Source organism: Diadema antillarum, unplaced genomic scaffold (assembly GCF_040938485.1).
Source record: "Diadema antillarum isolate AM-2024a unplaced genomic scaffold, OU_Dant_1.0 seq00001855_RagTag, whole genome shotgun sequence".
NCBI classification, from domain to species: domain Eukaryota; kingdom Metazoa; phylum Echinodermata; class Echinoidea; order Diadematoida; family Diadematidae; genus Diadema; species Diadema antillarum.
The window spans coordinates 164,101-177,538 of record NW_027272527.1 but is presented as its reverse complement, the minus strand read 5'-3'; the positions used below and the strand labels follow the sequence as shown (position 1 = coordinate 177,538).

General features: G+C 39.6%; 1 protein-coding gene across 1 annotated transcript; it reads right to left on the bottom strand.

Annotated features, from left to right (window-relative positions):
* Positions 1 to 803: 803 nt before the first annotated feature.
* Positions 804 to 11,506, bottom strand: LOC139712779 (heparanase-like). Its single transcript, XM_071624571.1, has 10 exons — positions 11,370 to 11,506; positions 10,240 to 10,380; positions 7,664 to 7,812; positions 7,046 to 7,216; positions 6,389 to 6,584; positions 5,245 to 5,496; positions 4,652 to 4,769; positions 2,939 to 3,075; positions 1,468 to 1,617; positions 804 to 963 (listed from the first exon to the last, which is right to left on the bottom strand). The coding sequence occupies exons 1-10, from the start codon at positions 11,504 to 11,506 to the stop codon at positions 804 to 806; spliced, it is 1,611 nt and encodes a 536-aa protein (XP_071480672.1).
* Between the last annotated feature and the right edge of the window lie 1,932 nt (positions 11,507 to 13,438).

Below are 13,438 nucleotides of genomic sequence, written 5' to 3'. Positions count from 1 at the left end.
ATCTATCACTTCCTATAGGTCAATATCTTTGAGGATTTGTACATACACAATTTTTACAGGCACAAGCAAATAAAAATACAGGTAAAATGGTACGATGGCATGATATTGATGATAGTTTGAGTAATTTGAATTCAGCATAGACACTTCGTGTGTCTTCATATGACTGCAGTTCAGAGTGTGCTATCTTGCCCCATAGTCAAAGAGATTCTATGCCTATATTGAATATCTTATTCCATGCACAATCCCACTTTTTTTTGTTAAACATGTTTAATGATTTAGCGACTGCGTTCGTATGCTTTATGTTGCAGCGCCCTTTTACCTTTATACGAAAGAGGATGGATGACGTGGAACACCAGTGCATTAGAAATTTCTACGACCAAAAGTAGGCTTAAAGTTATAATATGTTTTTTCTTGATTGACACAGCACGAAACATGACTAACTTAAACACCCTGGTAGGATTCTTTATTGGTAGTGTCTAGATAAGCCCAAAGAGATTTGACTTCAAATATTGGTTTCAAGTTCATCTTCTGTTCAGTGCTAATAGGTGAACTGCACTTCTCGGAATGTGAATAAACATACCCGAAAGCTGTTACCTGTGACGTGGTGTTAGTTGAAGTTACTGTACTTTTTAATTCATATGCATTTATTTTGTTCTCCGTTGTAACAACAAACAAAAATCAACAAACAACCGAACCTAGACATCATCACCTACGTGGCACACCATATCGGGTACTATATAGGATTTGAAACACCACATTTAAGAGGTTGGGCACATTTCTGGCGATAATTTCGGAGACTTCCTTCATAAGCAAGCGGATGCGTTTGCCTGCGGCAAGACGAAGAAGCCATACGTCTGTGGGAGCAACACGATGGGCGAGCCGGCCGGCAACTCTCGGGGTGCATGGTAGGGTAAGGTGGAGTCATCGGGCATAGCCAGGGGCTGACCATTCATCTTCGCGTTCCTGGTGCGAAATGGGTGAAATTTTCATTAATATATTGACCAAATATTTTTTTTTCAAATGTTTCACCATCATGCAATCAGTCACTGGAGTAAAGCTCACAGCCCCGGAGATGGCCTCATCACCTCCTTAAGCTTCCTTTAAGAGTGGTAGGAAACGACGTTGTTTCTATCTGATTTTATTCACTTCCATGGGAAACATGCTGCCGACTAATCAAATTTTATCGTCATCATCGAAGACTTCACTTTTTTTTCTTTCATTGCTTAATCATTGTTTCATTTTATATCGGACGTACCTCTCAAGCATAAAGATCTCAATCTTTGGCACTTCGGCACTTTGGATTTTTAACGCATCCTATCATAAGATTAGCTGAATCACCGTCAACAACAATGTTCACTTCAGTTATTACTTGACGACGACAACAACGACAAGAACAGCAGCAGCAACAACAACAACAACAACAAACGTCATCGAGCAGGGCTAAAAAATGATATTTCATTAACATACTCTGATAAGATGCCCATTGAGCCATGCGGGACGAAGAGGTACTCGTGCACGGTGGTGTGCCGGAGAGCTCCCGGTAGGACGAGGCGAGTCTGGTGCACGGAGTCCATGTTAATGACCATGAGTGTGATGGCCCCTCTGGAATACATGGGACTGTGAAGGAATGCCAGCATCAGGCATCAGATAATGGTAAAAACTCGCTCAGATAATGGTAGAAACTCGATCATATATGTCATTTATGACAAGGGTCATGATCATATATGATATAGTTTTGGTAATAATAATAATGATAAAGGCGACAAAAACAAACAGCAATAACAACAGTTGTGAACATGATCATGACAAGGTAATGATAATAGCGATGATTGTGATTATAATATAACTGCAATAACCCTCTCTGGTAATGTGCTCAAGAAGAAATAAGATTATAATTATCATGACTGCGCATATCTCAAGAAAACTAAAGGCTAGAGTGTCAGGGCTCGACATCAGCGGTAGGCCGGTGGTCCGGGGCCACTAAAGATTTGTGTCGGGCCACCAGTCAATCTTTTGGTGGCCCGACCAGGCGACTAAGATTCAAGATGGATTGCTACTTTCCATTTATTTCGAGTTCAAATCCCCGGCCGAATCCGAATCTGGTTGATGCAAGTCTTGTATCAATGCGGGTTTTTAGATATCGATGATGGCCGCCAAAAAATTGAAATTCCAATTAGAATATTCCCTCACAAATGGGGAATAAATTGAATAGAGATTATGGTGTTTACCCTTTTTTGAGGATGCAGAATCAGAGTCCGGTTATCGCAACTCTTGCATCCATGGGTGTTTCAAAATATTCAAGATTTTGATGTCCACTTTGGCGACCATCTTATATATATCTCAAAAACCTCAAGGATTTTAGTTGTCTCAACCAGATTCAAATTCAGCACCCTTGAAATAAGGTGCAATCATACATTTATTTTGTTTAACCATTTGTAAGGAAATATATAAAGATTCCGATTTTTGTCAGCCATTTTGGATTGATTATCTCAAAATTCTCAAGGATGCAAAAGTAATTGCATCATTCAGATTTGTATTCAGCACCATCGAAATAAGCCAAAACGTGTTTGTTTTGGTCCAACTTTTCACCATTCATAAATAGATATATAGCAATTTCAGACTTCGGCAGCTATTTTGGCTGCCACCTTGAGTATTTCAAAACATTCGAGGATGCAAGAGTTGTATCATCCAGATTCGAATTCAGAACCCTCGAAATAGGATTAAACTGTCAAAAAAGCCCCAAAACAACCAAAAAACGGTGACAACAAGGTCCAGCCCCTCGCATCCAGACTAAAAGTGAAACTGCAAAGATGAGGTGAGCTTACTGCTAATACGCTAACTGTACGAAGCAGTGCACTTACAAAAGCAATTCTGGGATCCAAAATTTGCTCATATATTTCAAACTTATTTCAATTTCCTTGAACAAGTTATTAGTCACCTTATCTTGGTGCAATGTGCGTATATGCGGTAATAACGCGTGAAGTTGAAATGCCGTTGTCTGGTTGGGTAGTCCGTTGAGAGGACGCCCTCACCCACGTCGTGCGTCACGTTGAGTACTCTGACACCCATGAGCCGCTTGTGGTATAACAGAAGCCAGAATTTCTAAAGTATTTGGGGTGAAAACAAATACTGTCTGCTTTTGTGTCTCATTAATGTACTGACAAACAGAGGTTAACTATGTTCAAAATAACGAATAAATAAAAAAGCCAACATAGTCTGATATTATCTTATGTCTGATTGTTGAACATGATGATAATATACAATATAAATAAACAAAACTTCAGAAAAGATCTGAGGTAATGGTGGGTTTTACGATGTTAAGAAGGACTGGATTTTAGCATCCTGATATCTCCAACGTCACGGAAATAACAAATTACACGTTTGCAAGCAAAATCTGTCTCATGTCTTCGGAAACTACACCTTCGAAATATTATTGTATTTTTGACTATTTCGCGTTGATCATAAACTTGGTAAGCATCACATGTTGCAACAAAAGTTGCATAATGATTTTAAGCGTCAGCTGTGTGTAACCTGAAAATAACAAATATCATCCATGTAAGAAGCAAAAACCCGAATTCGTGTTCTGTTTCTAAATGTTGTCTTCCATTCAGAACAATGTCTGCCGCACTTGATTAGAATAATAATGATAATAATAATAATACATTCTGCTTATATAGCGCATGTTACACTGAAGTCTCTATGCGCTTTACAAAATGTTCTATAATAACAATACAATTAGAAAATACATATGTAATGCAATACAACTGACTACAACAACAATAAAGAAATTAAGAAAAGTGATCAAAGTATTGATTAAATAAATACGTCTTTAGTTTAGTTTTGAAAGTCTCTTGTGTTGGTGCGGTGCGAACAGAGTTGGGTAAGGTGTTCCATAGGGTGGGTGCCATGACAGAAAAGGAACTTGAGCCATAGTATTGAGTGTTGAAGCGGGGGACTTGAAGAAGTAGTTGGTGTTGTGACCGGAGAGCACGAGGAGGTGTGTAGACGTGGATGAGGTCAGAAATGTAGGATGGAGCTTCACCAGTGAGTGCTTTGTATGTGAGAAGAAGTATTTTGTATTCTACACGCTTGCAGACAGGGAGCCAGTGGAGGTTTCTGAGGAGAAGTTTGGTACTGGTGTGTGTGGTCGCCCTTTCTGTGATTCTTGCTGCTATGTTTTGTACCCGTTGGAGCTTAGCGATGGTTTTTGCATGTGCGTTACCGAGAAGTGCATTACATGCGTCCAGTTTTGACGTGACAAAAGCATGAATAAGTCTGAGGGTGGTGCCACGATCTAGGACAGTGCGTATTGGAGAGATCTTCCTGATAGCTGCCATGGCGGATCGGCAAGTACTGTTCATCTGTGATTCTCGTGATAAGGTGTTATCAATGGAGACTCCCAGGTTCCTAACCTCACATTTCTCCTCAATAACTGTGTCGCCTACAGTCAGTTCGACTCCTGGGGGCCTTTCGAGGAACTTAGAGGATAGATGCAGAAGTTCTGTCTTATCATCATTGATGACTAGTTTGTTTCGCATCGAATGATATTGCGATTGTGATATTGGCATTAGTCGCCGTAACCACCAATAGACTGACTGGTAATACATGTATATAAAAAAAGAGGGGGTGTTGTCCTGGCTCAGATACTCACAAGTCGCGGGTAATACCCGGCGCTGGAGTCAAGAACGCCCCCAGATGCACCTGCAAGGTTTTGCTGCACCACCAAGTCTGCTCCATAGCGTGCCGATACACCCAGTTTGTCTAGGAGCCTGGATTGATGAGAGACATAATGTGCGGCTGGGTTATTCCATTCGGTCAAGAGAACATTAAGAAAATGAAACGGCATTTTCTGGTCAACGCCAATACATTCTGCTCCCGTTCCCCATTCTCAACTCATGGACTATGACTCGTGGGATGTATAACTCGCGGGCTGTATGACTCATGGGCTATATGACTTATATGACTTGTGGGCTGTATGACTCATGGGCTGTATGACTCGTGGGTATCGTTCTCGTGGTGTGCATCCGACTATGCAGCATCACAAGCATATTCAGCCATGTTACGCGCAAGCAATAACCACATACAAGAACACAAATTACAACAAAGATGTCCCCTTCAGTAGTAGGCTAATCATCACAATCAAATAACAAGCCTTTCGGGTTTTACCAAGGAGGTACTATGCTGGGTTTTACTAGTCTAGACGAGAAAGTGAGTGTTCGACATCACGTGACTTTTCTGACTTACAGAAATCCGTCCACGTAGGTATTATCTACCCCGGCATCTCCCCCAAAAGTGGCACCCGTCTCAGTTAGCCAAATCTTGGTACGGTCCGCAGGTCGGTTTTCTTCCACCAACTGCCGTACGATGTCCATGTTCGGCAGCAGAATGTCAGCAGTGTGTGGACTAAGGTAGTCAAGAAGGCCGATGGTCCTGCCGTTGGTGTAGTAAAAATGGAAGGACGTCACGTTTGTTGAGTTGCCGACGTTCTGTAGGAATCTGTTTGGATTGAACGAATTTAGAGAAAGGGACAGTGTTTAATGTCAGCAGTGACATGTCTAAGGAGACTTTCTACCAAGGGCTTGCGAAAACCATTTTCTGGCAATAGTTTGCTACGATTTTACAAACAGAATTATCATCAAGATTGACTGTGGCATAGAGGATAAGACTCAAGACTCCCAATCGGAGGACCCGAGTTCGATTCCCGCCCAGTGCGCAAGGCCTTGGAAAAAATGTATTTACGCACCACGTCCCTCTTGACCCAGGTGTATAAATGGGTACCTGGCAAAGCTAATGGGGTAATAATAATGGCAGGGCGCTCCGGTACAGCAGTGGCAACACTGAAGAGACTACCCTAGACAAAGATGACCTTATTACTATAATTATGATAGTTTATTATTATTATTATTATCGTTATGTATTTTGTATTTATGACTTTGCATTTTTGATATATATTTGTCATAGTCAGACGTCAGCATGTTGGAAAGATTCAATGCATCAATAGTATATTTTAATATCTTATTGTTATAGTCTCAAACTTACCTTTTCATTTCACTAGTATTTCAGTCTAATTAGTTACAATGTACCGTTTGGTGATGTGTCGAATTGTTAATTGATTATCATGTATTTATGTGCCTGTGCATTTATGTGATCTGTTTGTTATTCTTGTGTTATGCTCTGTTATCTTGCCAGTGGAGGAAGATTTTCTGTATTTTTTAAATCAGACAATAAATGATTGAATCTTGAATCTTGAATCTTGATAATTATCATTATTATTATTAATTATTATCATTATTATTATTATTATTATCATTATTATCGTTGTGTGGGGTTTTTTTCACAGCCAACCACGAGGCACACGAATCTGCATCACGGGCCTATCTCATCTTACTCTTCTAGGTACTCCTTCGGATCGTCCAGAGTGTTGTTTGACTTCAGTTTCACTGGGCTGGATGTGTCTGGCCCGAAAATGAAAGCACCCCTAAGAGAAGGAGTAGAGGAGATGATGTTGCGAAGGAGTCGAAAAGAGTCAGCTATCAGCTCCGGGGTTATAGATACATTCGCCTTGCGAAGGAAGCCGTTCGGCTCTGTAGAGAGAGATAAATGAGATAATGAGATATATGTTGTTTTAAGGACACTATTCTCTTACAAATTCCAACACGTAAAACAAAAATAATCATATCATTGGGAGACAGAGAATTTGCCTGTGCAGCTCCCAAACTCTGGAATGACCTACTATTAGAGGTCAGGAAATCACCAACTGTAGCAGTCTTTAAATCACGACTCAAAACACATCTTTTCATTTAACTGTCTATCATCATCAAGTAGATCGGAAGCTTTTGTAGCGCAGAAGAATATATGTCTATAGGTTTTGCGCTTGAGTTTGAGTTCCCCGGAATTTGATTGGAACGAAGAGTGGTATAAGATAATCATCAGCACATTCAAGACGCGATGCAGCCAGAGTGAGCGTTTCAGATGTATTATTCTGTGTCTTAAACGTGTGATCTTGACTTTGGAATGGAACAGTGCGGATTTCTTTTTTGTTTACCATTTCCAAGGCTCCATAGGACGTGGTACCCTTTCTTCGCCGTGTATTCAATGAGCTTGACTGCGTTCGTGGGGTCCCAGTCGGATCCATTGCGAAGGAGAACGTTAAGACAGAAGGCTATTTCCCATCCAACGCTACGAGCAAACTCATTCAGTGTGTCCCAAGTGTGAGCTGTGCCACAGAGAGAAGAGAAAAAAACATTTGAAAAGCTTTTTATTTTTGTTTTTTCTTCCCATGTGTTGACTATGATTAACTTCGTCCAATACAACCCATTTGCGCCTTTTATACACGGAAGTGTTCGAAGCTTATTCAGTTTTACTCCTTTTAAACATGCCGTTGGATATTTGCCATTCTTTTGATGCCTCCATAGGCGATAACAGCAAATGTTAAAAAGAAAAAAAAACAACAACAACAAATAAACAAACGGAAGAAAAAGACTATCAGGAAATCCACATGCGCAGTGATAGGAACGAAATTATAGAAAGTAGCACATTATTGACATGGAAGAAAGGATTATAAATCGTCAGATCCTTAACACATATTTTTACAAGATGACAGAGACAATAACATCATGAACGGAGCGGCTCAAACCGTTCAGAAATACAGTACAATGCTCACACTTTAATGTCACGTTGTGAAAGTCCGTCCTCCCGAGATCGACTCCCTCGTCACTGCGGTCCTCGAAGCGGGTGAAGTCGGCCAAGGCGCCACCGATCCGGAAGACGGCGGGGGAAAGTGCACGCGCAACCGTGTGGAAGCGTTTTGAGCTGACGCGAACGGTACACGGGCAGGCAAACAAAGAGAAGAAACAAAACGTAGCAATGGTGTGCTCGACGTTGAATTTCAAAGACGAAAGAGTTGTTTTTTTTTAATCTGGTGGTTTAGGAGTGGAGATGGCGAACTGACAATGACTTGCACGTGTATCTGATACCAGTCAGCTGTAAAGACGCCATTAGAATGTTTCTTGTTCCTTGCTTGTGTCTATAGCTTCTGTTCAATTCAGTTCAGTTTTATTCACCATCAATTTAGGAGTATACAATAAAAAAACATACACAAAGATACATAACTATATACAAAGCAAACAAAAACAAAGCAGAAAACAATTAAACTTGATGGTGGGAACCCCAGGAGAAGCAGTGCTTATAAATAGGGGCCCCAGTAATGCTTAAATATTAATATACATGTAAAACAAACAAGCAAAAGAATTAATATACATTTCAAGGTTGTACATTTGGTTTGGTGTGAATGGGAAGGGGAAAAAACAGCATGCATATATGAATACATATATATGCACAAATACCATGGAAAACAACAGCGAAAATCCAGGAGAGATAAAAAAAGAATAGAAAACAAGGTGAGTATGATTGGAAAGGTGGGAGTATATAAGCGATAGATGGACTATAGACAATAGACGTAGTGCTCGCAAGCAATGATTTTCATTCATGTGAGTACAAGTGTGACTAGGATGACAAAAGATTTTTTTTCAATTTTCCCTCGGAAGGAGCAAATTAAAGGACAATCTCTTAAATCGTGATAAAGTAGAACTATGCTTTATATCTTCTGGAAGAGCATTCCATGGTTTTGGGAATTTTACTTGGAATGAGTTCAGGGCTAATGTTGTGCGTACCTTTGGTTGTCGCAGTGAGTTTCTCTGACGGGTATCATACAAATGAACAGAACTATTTAATACGAATAAATCATTAAACACATTTGGTAATAAACCAGCGTGAAGCTTATACATAAAGACTAAAGAATTAAATGATATTGAATCAGTAATAGGTAATACACGAAGCTGAGAAAACAGGTTGCTGGTGTGGGCATAAATACAAGAATTAGTTATAACTCTGACTGTCTTTTTTTGGAGTATTTCTATTTTTCGAAGTTGACTTTTGTATGAATGACCCCAGATAATATTACAATAATTCAAATGTGGCATTATGATACTATTATACAATATTTTTAATACAGTTTGGGGTAAAGTGTGCTTCAATCTTCTAAGAACACCAAGGCTTTTCGCTATCTTGAGTGAAATGGCACTGATGTGAGGCCTCCAGGAAAGATATTCGTTTAATACAACACCAAGAAATCTTATATTATCCACCATCGACACAGCGTGACCTCCTATACATACATTTGGGTGGTTACATGGTATTTTTCTGTTTCTTGTTCTAAACAAAACATATTTGGTCTTATCAAGATTCAAAAATAATTTGTTACAATTAAACCACTCATATAAATTAACCAGTTCTGCGTTAACTATTGTTATCAGATCATTCAGATTTTTGTGGGATACGAGAATTGTTGTGTCATCGGCAAATAATAAAAACTTGACTATATTAGAAGAAGATACAATGTCATTGATATAAACAAGAAACAAAAGGGGTCCCAGAACTGATCCTTGTGGGACACCACAACAAAGATTACCAAAACTGGATTTAACACCATCCACCGCAACGTACTGTTTTCTATTCGTCAAGTAATTGGTGAACCAATCAAGAGCAATACCACGTACACCATAACATTCCAGTTTACGTAACAGTATGTGGTGGTCGAGGGTGTCGAACGCTTTTGAAAGATCCATAAAGACCCCAACACAATAGTTACCAGCATCTATTTCGCGAGATACTGAGTTCACCAAGTTCAGTACACCGAGTTCGGTTGAGTAGTTTTTCCTAAAGCCGAATTGTTAATTTATAACATCATATTACATATTATTTTGCGCATAAACGCATACGTACATATACACATAGCACTATCTATCTGATCACGTACAAAGATATAGCATATATCGAATGTTATTGTTGCCCGCGATGCCCGAGATGGGAAGTGTAATTTATAACACCCAAATAAAAAGACTTATCTTTCACGTTAACCTTTGTTTTTCCAAACCTCTACCAGTAGACGCTGAGTGTACTGACATCCCGAGACAACCTCCCCTCTTCTGTTCCACTATTTCAGACCACTAATATTCCTTCAACCCATTGACTCGTCAGTGCAAAAAAAAAATGATAAACAAAACAACAACCTTGTAGGTGCATAACAATCTCCAGTTTAAGTTGACATATATGATAGGGCTCTACAACTTGAAGCTAGTTTTAGAGCAAAAGAACAAGAACAAATGCAAGTAAAAAATAAGATAGTCGTCCCTCCCTGGATCATGTATGATTTTTCTCAACATAATACATTGTACTTACTCGAAAGTAAAACTTCTGTGAATGCTTGCCATTGTGGAGCCGACTGATACGAAGCGCTCATCTACTGATCGCAACGCTGTCGTCATGTTAACGGTCACCATGACAACGGATAACTCCTCTCGCTCCGAAGACACCGCAAGTCTGATTGTGACAGATGTTTGAATGTGCATGAAAATAATAAGAATGGTGCATGAAGTTTACGTGGTTGAATGGATGTTCTATACAGTATTCCTCCTCATCAGACAATTCATATCAAGGGAAGCCATTAAAATAATTCATACAATGGGACTCATTCAACAGCCTCCATTCTTCTAACATTCTCTTGAGTTTCAAGATCCACTGGCCACTTTCGCTCTATTATTTGAGAACAAAAATCTTCCTCAACTTTTTATGGATTGGACTCTAATGCTTCTACAGGAAAAGGAAATCTCCAGTGATACAATACTTTAGATTTGAGAGATTGAAAATCATTACAAATGAATTAATGTGAACTGACTTGATCGTCCATACGTGCATGAGCACACACACACACACACACACACACACACACACAAACACACACACACACATATATATATATATATATATGTGTGTGTGTGTGTGTGTGTGTGTGTGCGTGTGTTGTGTGTGTTTGTGTGTGTATGTGTGTGTGTTTGTGTGTGTGTGTGTGTTTGTGTGTGTGTATAAGAGAGAAAGAAGAAACAGACAAAGAAGAGGAAGAACAAAACAATTCGTGAATATCATGAAAGTAAACTAGAAAATGCCTACAGGCAGTATAAGCTTTGATTGTTTTCACGTAACATTTGATGTACCTGAAAGACACTTTGGCAAAACTCAGATGTCAAAATATTCGTTACCTATACGATACTCCTCGCAAATTCCATACACATGCATGTATGTTTAGAGTGTATAAGAGAGGCATGAAAGAAGAGTGGAATCGGTCAGTTTGATCACTACCCCCCCCCCCCCCTCCCCCATACAATGACCACAAACTTAAATCTGTCTTTTAGTTTAAAAAAAGAAGAAATATACACAAGGAAAATGTTAAAATTTTTACTGACGACAAAAACAACTTGATGCACGCGCACACATTGTGTTTGTGCGCGTCTCTGAAAATGAACAAGAAATACCTGTTGTGAAATACAACGTCAGCGCCTCTCTGCTGGCGGCGGACGTCTTTGTCCAGAGGTCCCCGCCACACCAATGCCGCCAGAACAAGCACCGAGACGACACCAACCAGGGGGAGGGATCTCCTGGACTCAAGCATTTTTCACCCGCTCCTGAGTCAATGACGTGAATTCTTTTACTTATGAATTAAGAATTATGATCAAATGCAAAGAGAGTGGGTGAGATTATGATGTTCCTGAGGTGACAGTTGGGGTATGGCAGCTTTATACCACAATGCAATACACTCCCCTATAAAGTTCGACTGTATTCTGAAGAAATGCAAAGGATATAAAGATATCGATTTCCGCAGGACAGATCAAGGACAAAGACGGACATATTTTTGAAAGAAGTATGAACATGAGTGCATTTCAGGTTTACGGCGAATGAATCGTAATTTCAAGTATTGTTGCATCCCGTCTATTTTAGATCAATTTACGAGTAGCGCTGGACCAGCACACCAGCCAACCTTCGTGAGTTTATATCTGTACTGAAGTGATTAGAGCAAAATAGTGTTCCCTTTGTGCATGGTCTTCGAACAGAATTGTCATTAACAAGAGTCATAAATTGAGAAAATGTCAGCGGAATGTCTTCTCCGTTTTGTACATTGTTTCATTTTCTTGCTTTCTCTTTCTTACTTCATCAGAACATTATGGATGTACAAAAAGATACTTAGGAAGAAAAACAACTTTTTCCACATGCGAGACCAGATCAGATGAGAATTTTATAGCGATTAGATTTTCATTCATTTAAAGTTTCAAAATGAATGATACAGATATTACAATTGAAAAAAAGAAAGAGTGAAGAGATGTCCTCTTAAGATACTTTAGTAGTGTTTATTATGTAGGCTTGTATCTGTGGTGGCACTCGTATCATGATCTAATAACCGCCATGCCACAAGCACCGAGAAATAGTTACGAAGGGGAACCAAGTACGAAAGATCTATAGTAGATGTCTGCTCGGCTGCTACACAGTATGCCCGCGTTTTCGCGAGAATCTAATTTTTACTAGACAATTAATATAGTCAATTCTATGAGCATTGCCAAACTATCCACTTCAAGCTCTTTAATCAATTATGAAATACATCAAATTTGGGTGATTAGAATCATAACTACTGCACTCTAACTCAGGTGATAACGAAACATTTTTTCGATGAAATTGTAGAGCTACCATGAATGCAAACATTCTTCTTTTTTTTTCTCAAAAACACAAATAAAGGTGGATATGGATAACAGACAGGTGCAATTTATAACTTAGCTATTAACAGCACATTTGGTAATCAGCTAGTATCACGTGCCATCCTGCAGAATCGAATCGCGTCTTACAGAAGTTAACATTCTCTTCGTTACTGAAATCATGTATGGCGCAAAAAGAAGAACTTACACCGAGCTGTATAGGATGGGAACTCCACGGTGATTTTTGGTTGTAGGAGCAACTGTTTTTCTCACTGATATGAACGTGCTCGACAATATTATTCACTTAGTCCGCAAGAAGGTACTTGAATCTCGGTTTCCTATAGCTTTCACATCTAATTCGGTTGGCCCCAGCACAGGGGTGTTGGACAGTACCAAAGCAGAAGTAAGCAAAGCATCGCTTTCACCCCGACGTAGTCAAAGGCAAGGACGTATACGTGCTGCGTACACACTAGATCCCAGTTTCTCGGCACTATTGTTGCCGTATTACAGTATTAGCAGTCACTTCTTACGTTTCCTTTTGTCCTTAAAAAAAAAACACCGCTGACCATTGAGGGAGTGAATGTAATCCGTGAACCCGGTGGCGTATTGTGTTGAATACTGGGCGAGAAGCCGAGTAGAATCATGACGCATACATGTATTTGCATTATTTTATCATTGTATTCATATTTGCGATATTGCACTATTATAAAATGTACTAAATGCGTATCTGTATTTTATAACAGCAGGTATATCAAGACCCAAGACCCACTGATGGTACAAATGAATGCCCCTCCCCCTCCCCGTACTGGAAGGCACTTAGGCCTAATGTGTGTTGAAACCCATACGACTGTGCAAATTCA

Bases quoted from the DNA above. Each gene is read 5' to 3' on its own strand.
- LOC139712779 (XM_071624571.1), bottom strand. From the start codon at position 11,506: ATGCTTGAGTCCAGGAGATCCCTCCCCCTGGTTGGTGTCGTCTCGGTG. The intron at 7,217-7,663 runs GTGAGCATTGTA...TCTGTGGCACAG, and splicing joins TCACAACGTGACATTAAAGT to CTCACACTTGGGACACACTG. The intron at 1,618-2,938 runs GTGACTAATAAC...ATTCCTTCACAG, and splicing joins GCACATTGCACCAAGATAAG to TCCCATGTATTCCAGAGGGG.